Here is a 20867-nt window from a genome sequence, read left to right as displayed (position 1 = left end):
GCACTTCCTGATGTGGACTTTTGCCTGTGGAAGTCTGCACCACAAGAAAAAAAAATTGCGCTCATGGTAAAAATGACAGGTTTTTTTTTTAGGGTGGGGCTAAAGATTCAAAATTCAAAACAGCAACTATTAATTGCATGTTTATTAGAAATCCAGTTAAAACTATTTTGATTCAAAAATAAAAATGGATGAACTCAATCCAGTGATACCAGTTTTTCCAAATCGGAGTCATTTACACCTCCAGCATCCCCCCACAACCCCTTGCCTCTTAGCGTGCCCCCCCCCCCCCAGGATGGTACCACCCACTTTGGGAACTTCTAGACTAGATTAAGGTCACCAGATGTCCCCGTTTCCCAGGGACAGTCCCCAGATTTACAGATCAGTCCCCATACAAAATCCATTGAAGTTGAAAAGTGTCCCCATATTCATTGAAAAAAATCTGGTAACCTTAGACTGGATGGACAAACCTTTGTCAGTTTTTTCTTTGGCATACATAGAAAACCAGTCCTCTGCTAAGTAGCACTGCCCCATCGCCTTCCTAGGCGAAAATGCTGGCTGTATGTGTGTTGCAAGTGCAAGGAAAAGGAAGGTACTTTTTAACATATGTGGTGGTTCTGTAGAAAAGCAAAAGACTTCTGGGAAATGATATACAATGAATGTTTTTTTAAAAAAATGTTTAAAATAACTTTTGTTAAAAAACCAGAAACCTTTTTGCTTGGACTAACAGGTGATGGAATACCAAGGGATCTAAAGAGATTATTTATGTACGCAACAACAGCAGCAAGAATGTTATTTGCCCAGAAATGAAAAAAATAGAAGGCACCAACTAAAGAAGAATGGATAACTAAAATGATAGACTATGCTGAAATGGCAAAGATGACTGTGTAGATCAGAGACCAGGACGAGGAAAAGTTTGAGCAAAAATGGGAAAAAAATTATGGACTATTTAAAAGACCATTGTAAATACATTAAAACACCAGCAGGTTGGATATAACATTTATGTTAACATTGGAAATCAAGGCAAATAAGAGGATATGAGTTTGAAAATAAAAATGAGATGCAAGAAAATAAGGGGAGAAAATTGGAATTCAGAACGGGGAAAGGAGGAAGTTCATACTGTATCTGACATTTTGGAAAAAGAATTAAATATGTGAAAAATTGTAACTAAAAAATTTGAAAATAAAATATTTTTAAAAAGAAAAGAAAATGCTTGCTGATAACTTGTTCTTTCCTGCTGCAAAGATATCTTGAGTCATCCTTGGGATAGTTACAAGGATAGGCAAACCAGGACTCACTTTATTACTGCAAAATGCATAATCTTACGGGAGGTTATGGAAGGTTTACTTTGCTGTAAACAAAGTATCAGATTAGATCCTAGGGCTTAGTGGAAATGATTTTATTTATTTAACAGGTTTAATAACATCGATAAAACACAAAGGATGTACAAAGGATAGAAAGGTGTTTGAAACACTGCGGGAGAATTCATTTATATGGATGCATCTCTCACACTCTCTTGTTTAAAACAACAAGGATCGTTCCTTCACACACACCCAAGTCTCAGGATGCACAAACTGCTAGGAATAGTCTCTCCATCCCTTGGAAACAATACATCAGTGGCTCCAATTTCCAGAAAGAAAGAAGGAAGGAAAAAGGTTCACAGGTCAATTGTTCCTCTTCCTTTGAACTTCTTTGCAGAACGCTCGCTGGCTCGGAACTGAATCTTGCTCCCGTAGATGTAGGAGATGAAGCCATCGATCTCCAGGCTGAAGACGCTGTTGAGCTTCGGGATGACTGGAAAGGGACGCCAAGAAGATGACAGGCGTCAGCGGCCACAGTGCAAATGCAGAGCCTTATGCGGTTCTATTGATGTATCACCTTAATTATTTATTTACTGCATTTAGATCTCCCCTTATCCTCCAAGGAGCTCAAGGGGGTATATGTGGTTCCGTCCCCCCATTTAATCCCCACAGTAACCCGATGAGGTAGGTTAGGCTGAGAGGCAATGACCTGCCCCAAGATCACCCAGTAAGCTTCATGGATCAAGTAGGGATTTGAAACCGGGTCTCTTCCAGGTCCCAGTCCAGCACTCTTAACCTACTACAACAGAGTTTTCAACTTTATCGAGTCCATGGCTCCCTTGACCAACTACATTCTTTCTGCGGCACCCCTGTGGGGCTCAGGAACCCAGTATTGCCTGCAGAGCTGGCAGCCTTTCACCGCATTTCAAACACCCAACACCCTCCCTTGTGGAGTGTTCCCTCTGCCTCTTCTTTTCTCCCCTTTCCTTGGGAGTCCTCTGGGCTGCTGCCCCCCCCCCCCCCGCCCCAAAGAGAGGTGCCTCTCAGAAGCACCATTCACCTGTGGAGCATAATAATAATAATAATAATAATAATAATAATAATAATAATAATAATAAAAAGTATATTTATACCCCGCCCTCCCCAGCCAGAGCCAGGCTCAGGGCGACTAACACCAATAAAATCACAGTAAAAACATAATGGGGGGAACCCCAATTTAAAATACAGGTTAAAATGCAATTTAAAATGCAGCCGATAAATCAAGACCATAAGGGGAGGGAAACATAAGGGTGAGACTGAGTCCAAACCAAAGGCCAGGCGGAACAGCTCTGTCTTTCAGGCCCTGCAGAAAGATGCCAGGTCCTGCAGGGCCCTAGTCTCTTGTGACAGAGTGTTCCACCAAGTTGGGGCCAGTACTGAAAAGGCCCTGGGCTTATAGCCACTGCTGCTGCAATAAACAGCTGTGCAAGCCTTTGGGAGGCAGAGATGCAAGAGGGCATCAGAGGAGGGAGGGAAGGAAAGAGGGACAGAGGCCAGTGTTGCCCGCAGCAACTCTGACCATCATTCAAGGCACCCCAGGGTGCTACGGCACACTGGTTGAAAACCACTGCAGTTCACCACATTGTATGGGGTGCTTAATTCAGAATGAGGGGGGCAGACCCCTGTCCTGAGGGGCCTACAAATCAAGACTGAGACATAAGCAGCCGAGGACAGGGAGAAACATAGATAGTTTAAAGCCAAAGGCCTCATTAAAAAGGAATGCTTTTGCTGGTGCCTAAAGTACAGTACAGCATACTCTGAAAACAGATCTTAATTGTGATTTACCAATTTCACTTTTTAAAAAAAACACACACACCAAAATCTCAACTCTGTAGCAACTAGCCAAGACCCTTCCAGGGTGAAATGAGACAAATGGCCATTAGTGAGGGAGGACCTGCGATTCATTGTGCAATTTGATGGGGCCATTAACAAAGCAAGTTACAGTAAGGAGTGTCCGGTACCTTTCATCTTGTCTTCTCTTGTGATAATTTTGAAAACATGTTTCATTTCCTGCAGGACAATGCCCGTGATGCCAACATAGGAGGGACATTTTGATTTAGTCACTATAACAAAGAAAAGCAGATTATTAAGGCAGGACAGTCAGTTTTCGCATTACACTTATAGCAATACTCTACCTGCCTCTGTGCTTCCCCTTACAGTACAGAATGCAACTGCTTGTGTAATTGACAAGTGTCATCCAGCTGATGTCAGTGTCTGTTTATTTACAACACTCAGCGGATTTGCACCAACAAGGGGTAATTGATCTGGCTTCCAATTGTGAAGTTTAAGTAGCATGGAAACCATAGTTTCCCAGTTTGGACATCACAAGGAACTGTGGTTTGACGAAGCAGGATAAAAGTGCAAAAGCTAGGCACATGGCTTATCAGTCCAAGATTGTTTTGCTGGAACCAGGACCACATGGTTGCCCCCAATTAATTGGGCAGCCTATATATTTTTGTTTAGCAACCAGGCCTTTCCAATATAATGTTGCAGTGTATCCCTAGTGTGTGTTAACTGAGTCTGTGGCTAAAGGGATTAGAAAGACAAAAAGTTAGTTTTGAAGACAGGGACATATACGTGGAAGGCGAGTCACACATTTAAGTAATAGTAATAAAAATATCATCATTCGGAAGAGATTTCCGAAGGCACGTGGGTTTGCAGGGAGGAGGCAGAAACTGCCTATTCTTATCCCCATATTAATGAATACCTCCTACTGGATCAAAAACCCTTATAGCCCTTGGTCTGATCCAGAATGGCTCTACTTACGTGCAGCCCATTTGAAAACAAAAGAAGTACATCATTTCCTTTGAAGCTATTGATCCCTCCTATGCAAAATATGCAGGTTACGTCAATCAATCACTTGCTCAGCTGATCAACTCAAAACTCACAGAGTCAACTGAGATCTGCTTAAGTAGGGTAACATTTGACTTTCAGCCTTCAGAACTGTCCCAAGTTAAAAGCATCCCTGCATTTAGGATTGGAAGTCAAATACCTGTAATCAGAGCTCCGTGAAGATCAGCTTTCAGCAATTTGGCCTGAATCATCTGTGGCTGCCTGATAAAAATAACATATAATACACTAATTAATGTTAGAATTCTTCAAAGTATTAAAAAAGCAACAATATTAACATTACAGTGCTAAGAAACATTAAGCCATTCAAATACTGAAATACTCAATTTAAAGCAGCCTTGCAAATAAGCCTTTGGCGTCACTAGCCTGCAAGTGGTTGGCAGAGGGATGAATGTCCATGCAGGTTGCAAAGGAGTGGGCTTCCCTCACCATTCTATGGTAGGCATAAAGGAGAGATGGTGTGATCCATCTCTCCTCCAGCAGCCTCTACACTGTCCCATGCAACCAGGAACTGCATGCAGCTATTACCTTACAAACACAGGGTTGCATTCAACGACCTTTTACTCAGAGTAGTCCTATTGAAATTAATTGCCCTATGTTATTCATGCCCTGTAATTTCAATGGGACTGATCAGAGTTATGACTAGCACTGGCTACAACCAATAAGTGCTGGACCTTACCTAAAATAACCCTACAGGCTCTTAAATGTCAGAAAGCATGTAGAGAAAAGCCTCTCCTCCTCCAAGAGGGGAGGTGTTGTGGGCGGGACGCAATTTCTGCGTCACACAGGGGGCGTTACGCCCACTGCCCCACTCACCTGGCTGGCACACCACGCCCACAGGTAAGCGCCCAACCGGGCGGCTTGGAGGGGGCGTGGTTTGCAGTTTAACTTACTGCTGCACCAGCCATTCTGCCTCATTTTCCGCCTTCTCGTCGCGAGTCACCCACCCTCCACTCCCTTAGAGCTTAGTTTTTCTCTTGACCTTGCTATGGACCTTAGATTGGTCGCCCAGGTTGCCCAGGGGGCCTGGTAGGAATTTTTCCAATTGGTATTAGGCCTTTTGCGTTTTTTGCCTACCTCGTAGCAATCGTCACAACTTTCTTGCTATTGGCGGTTAGGTTAGGCATTGGAATGTGTTGATGGTGTGTGGAAGGGCTAGGTGTGGCCATCGCCTACCCCTTCAAATTTGGGGATTCCGTTAAAGGAATCCGGCGGTCGTGGATACTGTCCGATGCCTGTGTGGCGGGGGGCCATGGCACGACCCTCGGTGACATCAGGGGAGAGCTTATAGTTGTATTAGCATCAACAGGCTCCACCTTCTGGTGAATAAACCCCCTTTGGGCTCACCCCTCTCCGAGTGGGTGGAGTCAATCTGTCGTGGTCCAATGCCTAAGCCAATACCTTCTCACTTGCTGTATTCAATAAAGTTGTGGCCTTTTCTTGCCCATTAACCTTATACTCTGTGTCTGTGTGTCTTCATTCCACAAAGCGGGGATCGGGTCCTCGAACCACAAAATCACAATGCACAGACTTTTCTCCCCCCAAAATATTTTAAACAGTTGTCTTTAACTGTTTTTGCTGATAATTCCATTGCTTTATTCTTACTTTAAACTGCTTTGAGGTTTATTTATTTGGTGGTGCCCAATAAAAAAATAAAATAAAATGATAATAAGTAATTCCATTTGGGGCTAACACAGCGATAGGGGAACCTGTGGTGAAAACACCGAACCTGCATCATCCATGACCACTAACCAGGCTGTTTGCTGGGGCTGATGGGAGTTGGAGTGCAACAACATCTGGAGGGCCACAGGTTCCCCGTACCCTGATTTCCTGAGAAACGGCACCTGATCACTGCTATGCTCCCAACGTAAGTCTCCCAATGTGATCCAAGCACTACTTAAGCCTAATGAACTTACGCTTCCGGCTTGAGCCCATTGCAGAGTTCTCTGATGTACTGCTCCCACAGCTCATGTAATGGCACAAAGATCTCGTACCTGCAGAACAAGTAAAAAATGACTTTGTTAATTCCCCATGTATCAGCAATGCCCTGAAGCATCTATTAAATCTAAGAACGCAAGAAGAGCCCTGCTGGATCAGGCCCCAGTGACCTATCTAGTCCAGCACCCTGTTCTCACAGTGGCCAACTAGATGCCTGCAGGAAACCAGCAAGCACAAGGATTTGAGCTTCTAGCAACTGGTATTCAGAATCATTGCTTCCTCCGACTGTGCCATCACAGTGAGCAGCCATCGATAGCCCTCTCGTCCGAAATGGAAACTATTCAATTTAGGATTCCAGAAACGGTTTCCCTCCTGATTTTATGGATGGAATACTATGAGTCGGACAAAGGCAATTCACAAAAAGATAGCATAAAAAGGCTGAAGTTGTGGATGAAGTCTGGGCCTTCCTGTTCAGAAAGCGCTCAAAGTTTTCAATAGCTGCCAGCTGTAAGGGAAACAAGATGGCCATCCAACGGCTTTAATGATGTTCAAGGGCAGAGATCACATTGGAGAGAAAGTTATGATCTGAGTTGTTTAACCACCAGCTCCCTTTTCAGAAGGAATTCTGGGAATTGTAGCTCCGTGAGGGGAACCGGCATCTCTTAACCTCTATATATCCTTAACGAACCACAGGATTCCCATGATTCTTTGCAGGAAGCTCTGACTTTTTAAAGTGGCGAGACACTGCTTTAATTGTATGTTTAGACGAGGCTCGATAGCGAGTCATTTTTATTGACGTTTAAGGCAGAGCTAAATTGGATCTGAAACATGGCAAACATTGAGTGTTACTGAAAGTTTTGGTCTGTTTAATTTTGGGGGCTAAAGACAGCCTTATTATCCGCTCCTGAAATGCTGACGGGAACCACCTGAGCTGCTTGTCTTCTGGGTCATAACTGCATCATACATTTAAAACACTTATTATACCACTCAAGAGTCATGGCTCTCTCCCCCCACCCCCCAATAATCCAAGGAACTGTTCAGGCTACTGAGAGTTGCTAGGAAGAGTTTGGATTTGATATCCCGCCTTTCACTCCCCTTCAGGAGTCTCAAAGCGGCTAACAATCTCCTTTCCCTTCCTCCCCCACAACAAACACTCTGTGAGGTGAGAGGGGCTGAGAGACTTCAAAGAAGTGTGACTGGCCCAAGGTCACCCAGCAGCTGCATGTGGAGGAGTGGAGACGCGAACCCGGTTACCCAGATTACGTGACTACCGCTCTTAACCACTACACCACACTGGCTCCTACTCCCCTCATAGATCTACAATTGGCAGTTTTTCCATCCTTCTTCCCAGGGAACTCTGTGTAGGGATTAGGGGGGGTCTAACACCAGAAGGTGATACTATCTAATTATTGCTATCGGAGCACAGCTGGGCCTACACACCAGCTCTGCCGTTTGAAAGCCTTAAAAGCAAAAGAAAAGTGATCATGCACAAATTTGAAACAAGGCACCTTTTGGAATAAAAAGGTCACAAGTTGCCCTCTAGTGGCCAAGTACCATTGTAGAATTATTTTAAATGAGAAATCTAGTGCTTTGAATATTCTAGGAAGCTGCCCTACACTGAGTCAGATCATTGGTTCACCTACGCCAGTGCTGTCTACATTGACTGGCAAAAGCTCTCCAGGGTTTCAGGCAGGGAATCTTTTCCAAACCCTACCTGGAGATGCTGGGGAATGAACCACCTGGGTGCTCAGGCATGTTAACTTCAAAGTGAAGCCTGTCGTGCCAAAGGCAAGTTATCTTCCTTGGTTGTGAACCAACATGGCGAAAAGAACCTGTTAACTCATTGCCTGTATTAAAATCAGAATGGTACAGACCAAACACATTTCCTTACTGACATCCCAATTTCCAAAAAGAAAGAAACCAAGCATCCTTCTTAAGGAGGCTTGCTATCAGTTGTTAACACAGCACTGTAAATGAGCCCATGCAAGTTACTAGCCTGGCTTAACTGGCCTGTGTTAGACTCTGTCCTGGGATGGAGTCCACCACCCCTCCTCCATCAGTCCCTTGGGCCCAGGCTCCTTGAAAGATCATATATCCATATCCAAATCTGCCTGGGTGTTAAGATCCTCAGGAGTGCAATTTTTCTCAGTCCCAGCAACTTCAGAAACATGGTGGTGACCCGAGAGAAAGAGAGCCTTTTCTGTGGCTGCTCCCCCATTATGTGGAATTCCCTCCCCAAGAGAGGTCAGACTGGCTCCCTCTTTGCTAGCTTTCCGCCAGCAGGCTGAGACCGATGCTGACCGCTGGGCTGCTGTCTAGGTTGGTGGTCATTGCTGTCTCCTGCAGGAGCGAAACCCGCAGCTTGACTCTTTGCTTCATGGAGAAGTACGTACCTCTGGTGCTCTGGTTTAATGTCAAAGAGCTTCATCTCTCTCCTCTGCTTGGCAGAGAACCCCTTGCCTTTCCTCTTCTTCTGCCTTCCCCTCCTCTTGTGCAGGTGTTCAAGGACCACCGCTTTTCGGGTTAAGTGGTCCTGGATGTCTTCATCGCTCTTCTGAGGCATGCTGCGCTTTAGGAAGGCTTTCACAAAGGCCTCGGCTTCCTTTGACCCTTGAGGCTACAAAAAGAAGAAGAATTCACCGAGTCACTGCGACTAAAGTGTACACTTCTTCACAAAGCATAGGCTATCTGAAGGACCATATTCTCCTGCCTGGCCTCTGAGATCTTTGGGGGAGGCCCTTTTTTCAGCCCTACCACCTTCACAGGCATGCTTGGTGGGGATGCAGGAGAAGAGCCTTCTTGGTGGCTGCTCCCAGCCTTTGGAACTCCCTCCCGAGAGAAGCTAGACTGGCTCCCTCCTGGGTCCTGCAGACTGTTTTATTCCAAGAGCCCTTTGCGAACTGACTGGTTTTAGTTTTAGTTTTTAAGAAAAGGGCTTTCAATAGCGCTGCACTGTTTTTGTTACCTATATTTTAACAGATTTTTCTTTTTATGTCAGCACCACCCATGAACCAAAAGAGGCATTGCCAAGCTTGGGAGGAATCCCTCTCTTTGCCCCTTGTAGCAGGTTTGCAAACACGTATAGAAGCAAAACAGTGCAACGAGGACCGAAACATGCTCAGTGATCACAGAATTCTGAGTGACAGGAGGTGAAACGGAATGGAGTATTCTGGTTGTTAAGACCAGAATACCGAAAACAAGTATTTCATGCTACAGCATTTTGTTGCATATGATAACAACAACAACAACATCATAATAATAATTTATTATTTTTACCCCACCCATCTGGCTGGGCTTCCTCAGCCACTCTGGGCGGCTTCCAACAAAATATTAAAATACCGTAATACATCAAACATTAAAAGCTTCCCTAAACAGGGCCTTCAGATGTCTTCTAAAAGTCTGGTGGTTGTTGTTCTCTTTGACATCTGGTGGGAGGGCATTCCACAGGGCGGGCACCACTACCGAGAAGGCTCTCTGCCTGGTTCCCTGTAACTTGGCTTCTTGCAGTGAGGGAACCACCAGAAGGCCTTCGGCGCTGGACCTCAGTGTCCCGGTAGAACGATGGGGGTGGAGATGCTCCTTCAGGCATACTGGGCCGAGGCCGTTTAGGGCTTTAAAGGTCAGCACCAACACTTTAAATTGTGCTCAGAAATGTACTGGGACCCAGTGTTGGTCTTTCAAGACCATATGAACATCAGAATCACACCAATGGCCCATCTGGCCCAGCTTCCTGTTCTCATAGTGGCTAACCTGATGTCTGTGGGAAACCCGCAAACAGGATTTGAGCCCAAGAGCCCTCTCCTCTCCTGTGGTTTCCAGCAACTGGTATTCAGAAGCATTGCTTCCTCCCATCAGTAGCCTTCTCCTCCATGAGAGGAGGTCCCTCTTGTATTAACTGGCAGGCTGAGGCAATTTCCCTCAGTCTGACACAGCAGAGCTCCTACATCCAGGTCTTTTGCTTTCTTTTTCTATCTTTCTATCTATCTATCTAGTCCTGCTTCCGCCTTGCCTTCACACAAGTTCCATGTTTTTTGCCCCAACGCACAGAAAATACCTGTATGTTCAGGAGCATGGCTGTCTGCTGAGGTAGCTGCCGATATAACACACCTGGAAGAGATTAGGGAGAGGTTTCTATACATCCTTTCCAAACACAAACATCGCAGGCTTCATGTTCAATAACCAAGCAGCGGCATTCAAAACAGGAGCAGACTGGTCTAAACACGTGGGGCGTTTTGTCATCTTCCGTTTCACATATGGAATCCAGAACACTGTTCCAAATAAGACACCCCCAAAACCAGTGTAGTGGTTAGAGTGTGGGACTGGGACGTGGGAAATTGGGGTTCTAGTCCCTACTCAGTCATGAAGCTCCCTGGAGAAAAAGGTGGGGTACAAATGCAATAATAAAAATATATATCTTATGTCATACAACCCTCCACACTCATGGACTCACGTTGAGGAAATACTAAAATTCCAGACCTGCTTTTCAGCATAGCCCAGATCCTGATGGAGATGCATTTTCTGATGGGTCATGTTCAAAGGGGACACTAAGCCAAATCATGGATGAGTGGGAACATGCAGGCTCCCAGGAAGGAGACCACAGCCTCTTTACTCCTCCTTGGGTCCTTTTAGCTTAGCATAACACTGGTTGGCAGCCATTCACTCATACAGGAGAAAGTAATGTCCCCTGGATCATCCTTTACAATAGGGACATAAATCTGCCCCTTGTTCTTAGTAGCACCAAATTAATTAAGCATCCCCTTTGTTCAATGCTGGGTTCTGGTTCTTAGTCATTCTGATGGAATGCTAGGAGAGTAGGAGTTGGAAATTATTACTCTTACTATCACCATAACATTTATTATATTATTTATTTATATCCCTTCTTTCTCCCAGACCAGGAGTCTGGGACTCAACTTGATGCATTTGCTATTTGATACACTGGTTTGCTGTTACTGTTTTATTCTGCAACTCTGTATTACTTTTTCCTCTGTTACTTGGTTTTGTGTTCAGGTAGGTAGCCGTGTTGGTCTGTCGCAGTAGAAATATATATAAAATATAAAAAATTGTCCAGCACCAAGAACAAACTTAGTTGGTTTCTAAGGTGCTACTGGACATTTTATATATATTTATATATATATTTTACTTGGTTTTTTGTGTGTGGCTACATGTTCTTGTATAATAATAATAAATTGTTCTGAGGTGGGGAAGGTATTTTTTTATTTGCTGGGATCGAGATTTAATTTTGGAGATGTTAATTTTGCAGTTATTGACATTCATTTTTTGTATCTTTATATTTGGATCTTATTATAACTTATTTACTTTTGTTGTGCACATTTTGATACGTTTTTATTTATTGCTTATGACTACTTGTCTCATACTTTTGCAATTATGTAAATTCTTTCATGTTGCAAGCATGGTTGAAAGGCGGCAAACAAATAAATGACAATGGTGATAAACAACACAGTCCAGTCCCTGTTTGGCAATTATGTAAATTCTTTCATGTTGCAAGCGTGGTTGAAAGGCGGCAAACAAATAAATGACAATGGTGATAAACAACACAGTCAAGTCCCTGTTTGGCAACTTGCAAAGGGAAGGATAAATAATAATTGAAGGGAAATAAGGCACATCAAAGTGAGAGAAATCACCTTAGGCCTCTCTCCCGATCGATAGGTCTATTTGCACCCCCTGTAAGTATACCCCCCAAATATGTATATATTATTGACAGAGGCTTGTGCCTGAATTTAGATTACTTGAATTCCATTCCTCTCCCGCTTAGCTTGCCCCATGCCTGAGCCTTGAGGGGAATCTGTGCTTTAAGGTCATGTTCACAAGATCAACAGACACGCGTCTTGCGCTACTCGCAGAGAAGGTGGGCGAAAGAGTAACAGAAATTAGTTTCGCTTCACTCCCTGCTCGTCGGGAAGCTGGCAAAAAAGAAAACAAAGCAGACTTCAGGTCAGTCCAGACCAGTGGTTCCAGAGTAAAATAGAATGGGGGTTTAAGCACTCTGCATCACGGGGCAGGTGTGGGTGAACGCGTGGGAAAAAGGTAGCTCCTCCACCCCAATTCCCAAATGGGTAAAATAGGGCAGCTTTAATGACCGCGAGGCCAGAACCGGAGTCACTCCGGATTAATCATTCCGGAGCAAAACAGTAAGATACACGCCCCCACGCCGATGGGAAAGGAGCAAAGTGACCTGAGGGCGATCCAAGCACACTTACTCTCCATCTTGCCGGCCGGATCCTTCTCCGCACGGAATAGGCGAAAGCGATTCAGTCCGCTCACGCGCTCCTCTTCCGCCTCCACCGCCCACAAACTGAAACGCGCACGCGCTGCCTTCACCCTCTGGCTGGCTTGATAGAGGGAGAGACGCATCTCCGCTAGCCCCACCCCTAAGAACGACTGTAGAGCTAGAATAGGAGAAGCAAATTCTGAGCAGTATTTTATCTACGCACGCGCAGTTATGCCCTTTGCAGATCCTTGATGCGTCGTAGAAACAGAAATACAGGGGTAAACAAGCAAGATGCAGCGCGCTACATTGCAGGGCTGTCGTTAAGTCAGTCTGAAAAGAATGACGGATTATGCATCTGCTGGACGTTTTGAACTATGTAAACTTCGAAAAATATGCATTAGCAGCACTTTTTTTGTTAAAGGGGTTTTTGTTTAAAACGCAGGCTTATGGTATATATGGTGATGACGTTGTTTCCTCTCACTTTCTTCACAAAATGAGACCTGAGCGAAAAGGAGGCCGGACTGCCCTATCTGCTTTTTCTACCTCGTTGGGGTCTCTTGTCTAATCCCGGTTAAGCAACACTCCTAGACAGCTGCCCCTTTTGTATCTTTGCAGGCATACACAACCTTAGCGTCAAATGAAACCTGGAAGTCTTATCTACAGACAATGTAACTGGTCCCTCCTTTTAGGAAAACACATATGGCTGCCTGAACTGGCAAGGAAGAAGATTTTTTGAACAGTGGACGCTGCTCAGAATTTTCTTAATTCTTGTAAGGAATGGACTCCCTTACTCTGTGAAGAACGGTCGCAGCGTTTGGGACTTTTTCAGTTCAGAGAAAAGGTGAATAAGATGCTATTTATACATGGCATGCAGAAAGTGGATGGAGAAAGGCCTTTTCTCCCTCCTAGCACTGGAACTCGCTGCCGTCCAATGAAGATGAAGGTTGGAAGATTCAGGAGAGAGAAAAGAAAACAATTCTTCAAGCATTGCATACCATGCGACTCCACAGGAGGCAATGATGGCCACTGACTTGGATGGCTTTTGGAAAAAAGATAAGGCAGATTCACAGAGGTGCAGTGCATTAATGTTGGAGGCAGTAATGCTTTCAAATAGCAGTTGCCGGAATCCACAGGAGGGGAGGGTGCTCTTGTACTTGGGTCCTGCTTGCGGGATCCCCACAAGAGGCATCAGGTTGGCCACTGTGAGAACAGGATGCTGGACTAGATGGGCCATTGGCCTGATCCAGCAGGCTCTTTACACCACTGCTTGATTTATGATTGGCATACAGAGCGATAGCCCAACAGTGGCTCAAATCTACAGTGGTACCTCTGGTTACGTACTTAATTCATTCCGGAGGTCCGTTCTTAACCTGAAACTGTTCTTAACCTGAAGCACCACTTTAGTTAATGGGGCATCTCGCTGCCGCCGCACCACCGGAGTACGATTTCTGTTCTCATCCTGAAGCAAAGTTCTTAACCTGAGGTACTATTTTTGGGTTAGTGGAATCTGTAACTTGAAGCGTATGTAACCCGAGGTACCACTGTATATACAGGGCTCTCTTGCTGGGCCTTGATGGTGGTTGGACCTCAGACTTGGGAGACCAGATTTCAAATCCTCATTCAACCATGTGGCTCCCCCGGTGACCTTAGGCCAGTTGCTGTCACTCAGCCTAATCCTACCTCACAGGGTTGCTGTAAAACGAGGAGTGGGAGAATCATGTACGCCACCTTGAACCCTTGGAGGAAAGGTGGAATAAAATGTAAAAACTAAAAATATAATAAATATTTCAATGTAGCCTCCTGCAGAATTCTGTGGCAACGTCTTCCCACCCCTTGCCAATAAGTGTGGGGGAGAAACTTGTCACAGCCAATTAGATCTCTTTTAAAAAATCGATTTAACCCCTCAAATTTCTGCCACCGTTAAGCGAGGCGCCGTTTTCTTGAACGAAAGAGCAAGATAAGTGAGATAGGTCTTTGGAGCCACATGAGGGCCCCTTCATTGGATTTATGTCATAATTCGCAAAGCATTTAAGGCATTAACCGTCAAACCAGCATTGGTGATACTGGGCTGTAAATCCAATGATCCAAGCTAAACTGGTGCCTGGGGGAAGATGGTCTCTTTTGCCAATTTCACGACTTCGTTTTAATTTTCTTGTTTTTTGAGCTCGAGGTAAGAATTCATTGTTGAATGAATGATAATGCATTTCCTCATGTTGAGACTGAGGATTCTGTAACAACACAGGAAAGAGAACTGTGGCGTCCAGCATTAATGGAAGGAGCATCACCCATGGGCATGCATAGGGATCTGGGGGAGTAAGTGAGTGAAGAAAATGTGGGTAGATAGATAAAAAGATAGGTAGATCAGAGCTGTAGCTGGAGGGCTAGCCAGGGTTTCTGCCCCGGGTGAAGCCTCCAGAGGGGCGCCATCAAGGCTCCCAGCCACCCAACCAGTGCTGGATTTATGTATAGGCTAAGTAGGCTGAAACCTAGGGCCTCGAAATCTAGGGGGCAGAATTCATCATGCGAAAGGCTGGGCTGGATGTATCCCTAGCCAGAATTCAGATTTCCGGAAGAAATATCAACAACCTCAGATATGCAGATGACACAACCTTGATGGCAGAAAGTGAGAAGGAATTAACCTTTTAATGAGGGTGAAAGAGGAGAGCACAAAATATGGTCTAAAGCTCAACATCAAAAAAAGGAAGATCATGGCCACTGGTCCCATTACCTCCTGGCAAATAGAAGGGGAAGAAATGGAGGCAGTGAGAGATTTTACTTTCTTGGGCTCCATGACCACTGCAGATGGTGACAGCAGTCACGAAATTAAAAGATGCCTGCTTCTTGGGAGAAAAGCAATGACAAATCTAGACAGCATCTTAAAAAGCAGAGACATCACCTTGCCAACAAAGGTTCACATAGTTAAAGCCATGGTTTTCCCAGTAGTGATGTATGGAAGTGAGAGCTGGACCATCAAGAAGGCTGATCACCGAAGAATTGATGCTTTTGAATTATGGTGCTGGAGGAGACTCTTGAGAGTCCCATGGACTGCAAGAAGATCAAACCTATCGATTCTTAAGGAAATCAGCCCTGAGTGCTCACTGGAAGGACAGATCGTGAAGCTGGGGCTCCAGTACTTTGGCCACCTCATGAGAAGAGAAGACTCCCTGGAAAAGACCCTGATGCTAGGAAAGATTGAGGGCACAAGGAGAAGGGGATGACAGAGGATGAGATGGTTGGACAGTGTTCTCGAAGATACAAACATGAGTTTGACCAAACTGTGGGAGGCAGTGGAAGACAGGAGTGCCTGGCATGCTCTGGTCCATGGGGTCATGAAGAGTCGGACACGACTAAACGATTAAACAACAACAACAAAAGCTTCACAATGCCAAATGAAAATAATTGCAGCTCATAAACAACTCATAAGAAAAAATAAATAAATCTTACATTGGTATCTCATAAGAAAAATCCACGAGAACCACAGATACACATCACATTTCTATTGCTCAGGATCTGAGTGCTTTAAATTTGAAAGTTGGACTAAATAATAGCAATATGCTTCTTTGACTCCTATAAACTGCCCTCTAAAAATACAATAATAATTTCTGACTCTAATTTCTCGTCTTTCCTTTACCCCCCAGCTTTCACAGAACTTTAGTTAGGCTGTAACCCATGCATCTTTTCACTAGAGGGCAGGGTAAGATAAGAATTGAAAGTGGGGAAAGTCATTTATACAAATATAATTTTTCTTCTCACAAAAGACGATGCTCTGTATCCGGGCCACAAAATCTCTGTTGATTACTGTGAGCATATATTTTGAAAAGCGTACCATTTTAACAATTAAAGAGAAGCCCACAGGGATGTACCCCCAAATTTCATAAACCGAAGTTTGGTGTACAGTGGTACCTCAGGTTAAGAACTTAATTTGTTCTGGAGGTCCATTCTTAACCTGAAACTGTTCTTAACCTGAAGCACCACTTTAGCTAATGGGGCCTTCTGCTGCCGCCGCGCTGCCACCGCGTGATTTCTGTTCTCATCCTGAAGCCAAGTTCTTAACCCAAGGTACTATTTCTGGGTTAGTGGAGTCTGTAACTGAAGTGTCTGTAACCTGAATCATCTGTAACCCGAGGTACCACTGTATTTGGTAACAAGTCATAGGAACATAGGAAGCTGCCTTATGCCGAGTCAGATGGTTCGTCCACCAGCCCAGTATCATATACAGTGACAGGCAATGGCTGTCCAGCACCACCAGGAAATGCCTGACTGGGATCGAACCTGGGACTTTCTGCATACAAAGCAGACCTTTCTACCACTGACAAGCAGCACTTCGCATAAAATCCCCTTGAAAGTTGACACTTATTGTTACTATGCCAAATTTATGGGTCACCAGCTGAAGCGTGATCTGCACAGGGACATAAGAAGAGTGTTCTGGATTAGGCCAATGGCCCATCTAGTACAGCATCCCATTCTCACAGTGGACAACAGGATGCTCCAAAGGGAATCCACAAGCAGGACCTGAGCACAAGAGCTGAGTGTGAGAAATGGAGATATAAAACCTAGGAGTCAAATGGCGCCTTAAATCTAGGCTATGGTCACCACAATGATAAGTCTAGCCACTTATCTTTGTGAGTGCAATATTACAAAGCAAATGGTCTGTATGGCAGGGCGGCATCAAAAGACATGCTGTGGTGCTGCACTGCCCCACAGACCAGCTGGCTGGTACTGCATCACAACCACACCAGTCAGATAGAGATGTTAGGTGCCAAACCTGGTGACCAGACACCTCCACTTCCTCGCAAAAGGCTGGTTGCCTGTCACAAACCATGCCTGGAGCCCAGTTCCCCTGTCAGTTGCTACCAGGCATTTGGTAACTTGCCTAATGCCCTGCCTAAACTTATTTTTCTTCCTTTCTACTAATGCTGTAGAATCAAACAGTTTTTCCCCTACCTACATTTCATGTCAGTAATTCTCAAGGCTGGGAAGGATCCAGCAAACTGTGCCAGTTATGGGCTTATCTCTTTTATTAATGCAGAGTTGGAAAGCCTGACAGTGGTCCAAGCTGAGAGGCTGCAGACTGTAATATTTACTCTAAAACATAAAAACAAAGCGGGTTTTGATAGCGAAAGAGGCTGACAATATCAGACATTAACAATTATCAATGCCCCATGCTGCACTCTCGGACCCGGTCTCCTGGAAGTAAGCCTCGCTGAATTCAATTAAACTTCCTTTTGAGTAGACACATTTACTAGGATTGTGCTGGCTTCTGCACTGATGGATTTCCATTCTTTGGCCCAAGCCTAATGTGATGCAGCAGCAACCGCTGTGATTAATGTAGAGAAGGCTGTTGATACTGTTCATCGGCATTTTCTTGTAGCCTCCCCCTCCCAATAAGCCTTTGGGTTCATCAAATGGATTAACCTTTATATACCTCTGCTTACAATTTCACATGGTTGCCAGTTGCATAATCTCTCAGCCAGTTCTCTCCATGGCTACTAACCGCAATGGCTATTTTCCTGCCTCCGCTGTTGGAGATGCATCTGAATACCAGTTGCTGGAAACTACAGGAGGGCTGTTGTGCTCAGGTCCACCACAGGCAGGTTCACCACAGACATTGGGTTGGCCAGTGGGAGAACAGAATGCAGGACCAGATGGACGACTGGCTTGATCTAACAGGCTCATCTTATGCTCTTGGGTCCAGTGCTTTTGCAATATGGACCCATATTGGTTGCTCCCTCCACTACTTTTCAGTCAGGCATGTGTTTTCGGGCAAAGGGCAAAGATTTGAAAATTGGTATCATTGAGTACAAAGCTACATGCAGTTGTACCTTGGAAGTCAAACGGAATCTGTTCCAGAAGTCTGTTCGACTTCCGAAACGTTTGACTCCCAAAGCACGGCTTCTGATTGGCTGCAGGAAACTCCTACAGCCAATCAGAAGCCGTGGAAGCCCTGTTGGGCATTCAGCTTCCAAAAGAACGTTCGAAAACCGAAACACTCCTGGTTTTCGATTGTTTGGGAGCCAGAATGTTCAACTCCCAAGGCGTTCGGGAGCTGAGGTACGACTATACTGATTTCAATGGATGGTCCCAACTTATTGAATTTGGTCTTTTGTACGATTAGACAATTCATTGGGGTTATCCATTCCATGGGATCCTGAACTGGAATCGGTGGGCCACTAGTGGTCTGTAAGCTTCATTCAGGTGGTCCATGGAGTGTCTGGGGATTGGAAGGTGGGAGGCAGCGCACCCATTATGTTAAATATTCACATTGAATTTATGCATTGTATTTTATTCCTTCTTTTATTTCTTGCATTGTGTTTTATTGCATAATACACTACAAATAAAAGAAGCAATAAAAATACATCGGCCAGCCAGTTTTTGCCCTTGATCTGCCTCCAATGCTTCAGATTCCATCTAGTGTGCTTCTGCCATGACTCTCCACATTCTGTTTGGCATTTCCTGCTTAAATTTCAAATGTCTAGCAACCAATATTTAAGGAAAGAGTAAGGAATGTGAGCCTCCACTGTATTTTTTTAAAAGTTTGGAACGTCCTCTGTTTTAATTGCCTAGTCGTAAGTGGACCTGGTGTAGATAACTGTAGTCATCCCATTTTGGAAACTTCTGTGCTTCCTTTGAAAATAATAGAAGTTGGGGTGGAGAAAATCTTGCCTTAGTTTTGTGAAAGGGATCAGTTATATTCTTTTCCTTTTGTACTTCCAAAAAGTTTTGGTATTTAAGCAGAGGTCACCTTCCCTTCTTTCCTCCTTCACCTTTGAGGAAGAATGTCCTCTTGTCTTTCAATTTGATTACAGCCCATTTGCTAAACACTTCTCTCTGAATGTCTGACCTAGATTTGCAAGTGACATAACAAGAAGCCATTCTCTCCTCTCCCTCTCTCCCTGCTGGTGCCAGGAGCAATTGGTCCCAAATAAAATATTATTTAATAAAGCAATTAGTTCCAGCTGAATTTCCCCAATGGGAGGGGAAATATGCTCCCATTTTAAGTTGAATACGATGAAGGCAGGTTAAGGTCAAGAGGGAAGGCTGTAACATTGTCTCCAAAGGGCATCTAGCAAAACATTTTAAAATTTAATGTCTCCATAAGGGCACTTGGCTTCCTTCTCGTCCGCTTGTCAGTACCTTTTTTCAATCATGTTATGCAATGGAACAAAACCTCAGACAAGAAGCTCTCAGTGTAAAAGTTGAGCTTCCTCCAAACTCTGCAGGCAGCAGTGGTGTAGTGGCAAGGCCATGACAGCTAAACTGGTGTCAAACCAGCATAAATTTATAGTGTATCTAGGTCTGATGTAATTGCATTGCATAGAATATATGTGGCTTCTGTTTTGTGAGCAATTGCTTGTTTTGCAAGTTCTGCCCCCCTACCAAGAACCACAACATTCAGTTTCTGGTTATCACAAATTGCCCATTACTTGGGATGTCAATTTTGCTTTTGTCCCTTGATGTCACAAGTTCAAGAGCAGCTGGAGCCTCTTCCATTGCGGGATGATTTACTTAATCCCTTAAGTCACTGGTCTGACCTTATAAATCATTCTAATTATTGCAGCTAAATAGACTGTAGAATGAGATGGGTTGAAATGATGGCATTTAGTCTCGCAATACTGTGCATTCATTATAGGGAAAAAAAAAGAATTATATTAGCCAACTTCGAGGCTAATTGTAATGCAAGAAGATAGAAATTTAATGGAAAGCTTTTGGTAAGGAATTGCCAACTAATACAAATTAGGAGATGCCTTCCGTTGTATGTTCTTAGACAAGAAGACGTAACGGTCTTTGAGACAATGAAAAATGAGACGAGTTGTCAATATCTCCATGCATTATGTACGTTTCGTTTAAAAAGCCAGTTCTCAGCAAAATTGCTGGGGTTTGGGGGCCACAGGGGAAGTGGTAGTGAATACCAGGGCCTTTTCCAGGGTAAAACAATTCAGGACCCTGGAGAGCTACCAGTGTTGTGGGGGAGGAAGGGAAAGGAGAATGTTAGCCGCTTTGAGACTCCTTAAAGGGAGTGAAAGGCGGGATATCAAATCCAAACTCTTCTTCTTCTTCTTCTAGCTGAAGTTGCAAAGTTGTCTCAGTAAAGGCACACAGCAGGTGTGGGCAACCTTTGGCTCGCCAGACATTGCTGAATTACAACTCTCATCATCCCTGGCCATTGGCCATGATTGCTGGGGTTGATGGGAGCTGTAGTTTAGCAACATTTGGAGGTTCCTACTGCTGACTTAGAGTAATCCTAACATGATTTGGCCTTCCAGTAGCTTGGCCTTCAAGGGAGATCTGCTTGCCATTTTTGAAGGGACTATGGCCTCTTCTGACATTGTATCCATCTGTATGGAGGTGGAGCAGGAAAGACTGCGGTAGAATCAATAAGGATGATAAAAGAATCACGTCCTTAGGCTGGGTCAGTGTAGAAAGGGATGCTGAGCAGGGTGGCTTGTGCATTGGGGTAACGCTGAGACCCTGAGGCAGGGAACATGGCAGTAACTATACCACCATCACTCTTC

The 20867-nt window shown here is 44.5% G+C and overlaps 2 protein-coding genes across 2 annotated transcripts in view; one reads left to right on the top strand and one right to left on the bottom strand.

Moving 5' to 3' along the window:
* Positions 1 to 20867, top strand: part of LOC308590908 (uncharacterized protein F13E9.13, mitochondrial-like) — a 546161-nt gene that overhangs the window by 167377 nt on the left and 357917 nt on the right. The gene's annotated exons all lie outside the window — the stretch shown is intronic.
* POP4 (POP4 homolog, ribonuclease P/MRP subunit) lies at positions 1382 to 12500 on the bottom strand. The gene is made up of 7 exons (XM_081201296.1): positions 12344 to 12500; positions 10180 to 10232; positions 8519 to 8742; positions 6104 to 6181; positions 4330 to 4391; positions 3299 to 3400; positions 1382 to 1791 (listed from the first exon to the last, which is right to left on the bottom strand). Exons 1-7 carry the CDS (start codon positions 12495 to 12497, stop codon positions 1655 to 1657), a joined length of 810 nt encoding a protein of 269 aa, XP_081057422.1. The 5' UTR covers positions 12498 to 12500; the 3' UTR covers positions 1382 to 1654.

This window comes from Podarcis bocagei (assembly GCF_964188305.1).
Source record: "Podarcis bocagei genome assembly, chromosome: 7".
Taxonomy (NCBI): Eukaryota; Metazoa; Chordata; class Lepidosauria; order Squamata; family Lacertidae; genus Podarcis; species Podarcis bocagei.
Note: the sequence above shows the minus strand (reverse complement) of the source record. Positions and strands in the feature narration are given on the sequence as shown.

Bases quoted from the DNA above. Each gene is read 5' to 3' on its own strand.
- POP4 (XM_081201296.1), bottom strand. From the start codon at position 12,497: ATGCGTCTCTCCCTCTATCAAGCCAGCCAGAGGGTGAAGGCAGCGCGT. The intron at 8,743-10,179 runs GTATTTTCTGTG...TTCTTTTTGTAG, and splicing joins CCATGCTCCTGAACATACAG to CCTCAAGGGTCAAAGGAAGC. The intron at 4,392-6,103 runs GTAAGTTCATTA...TATTTTTATCAG, and splicing joins AATGGGCTCAAGCCGGAAGC to GCAGCCACAGATGATTCAGG.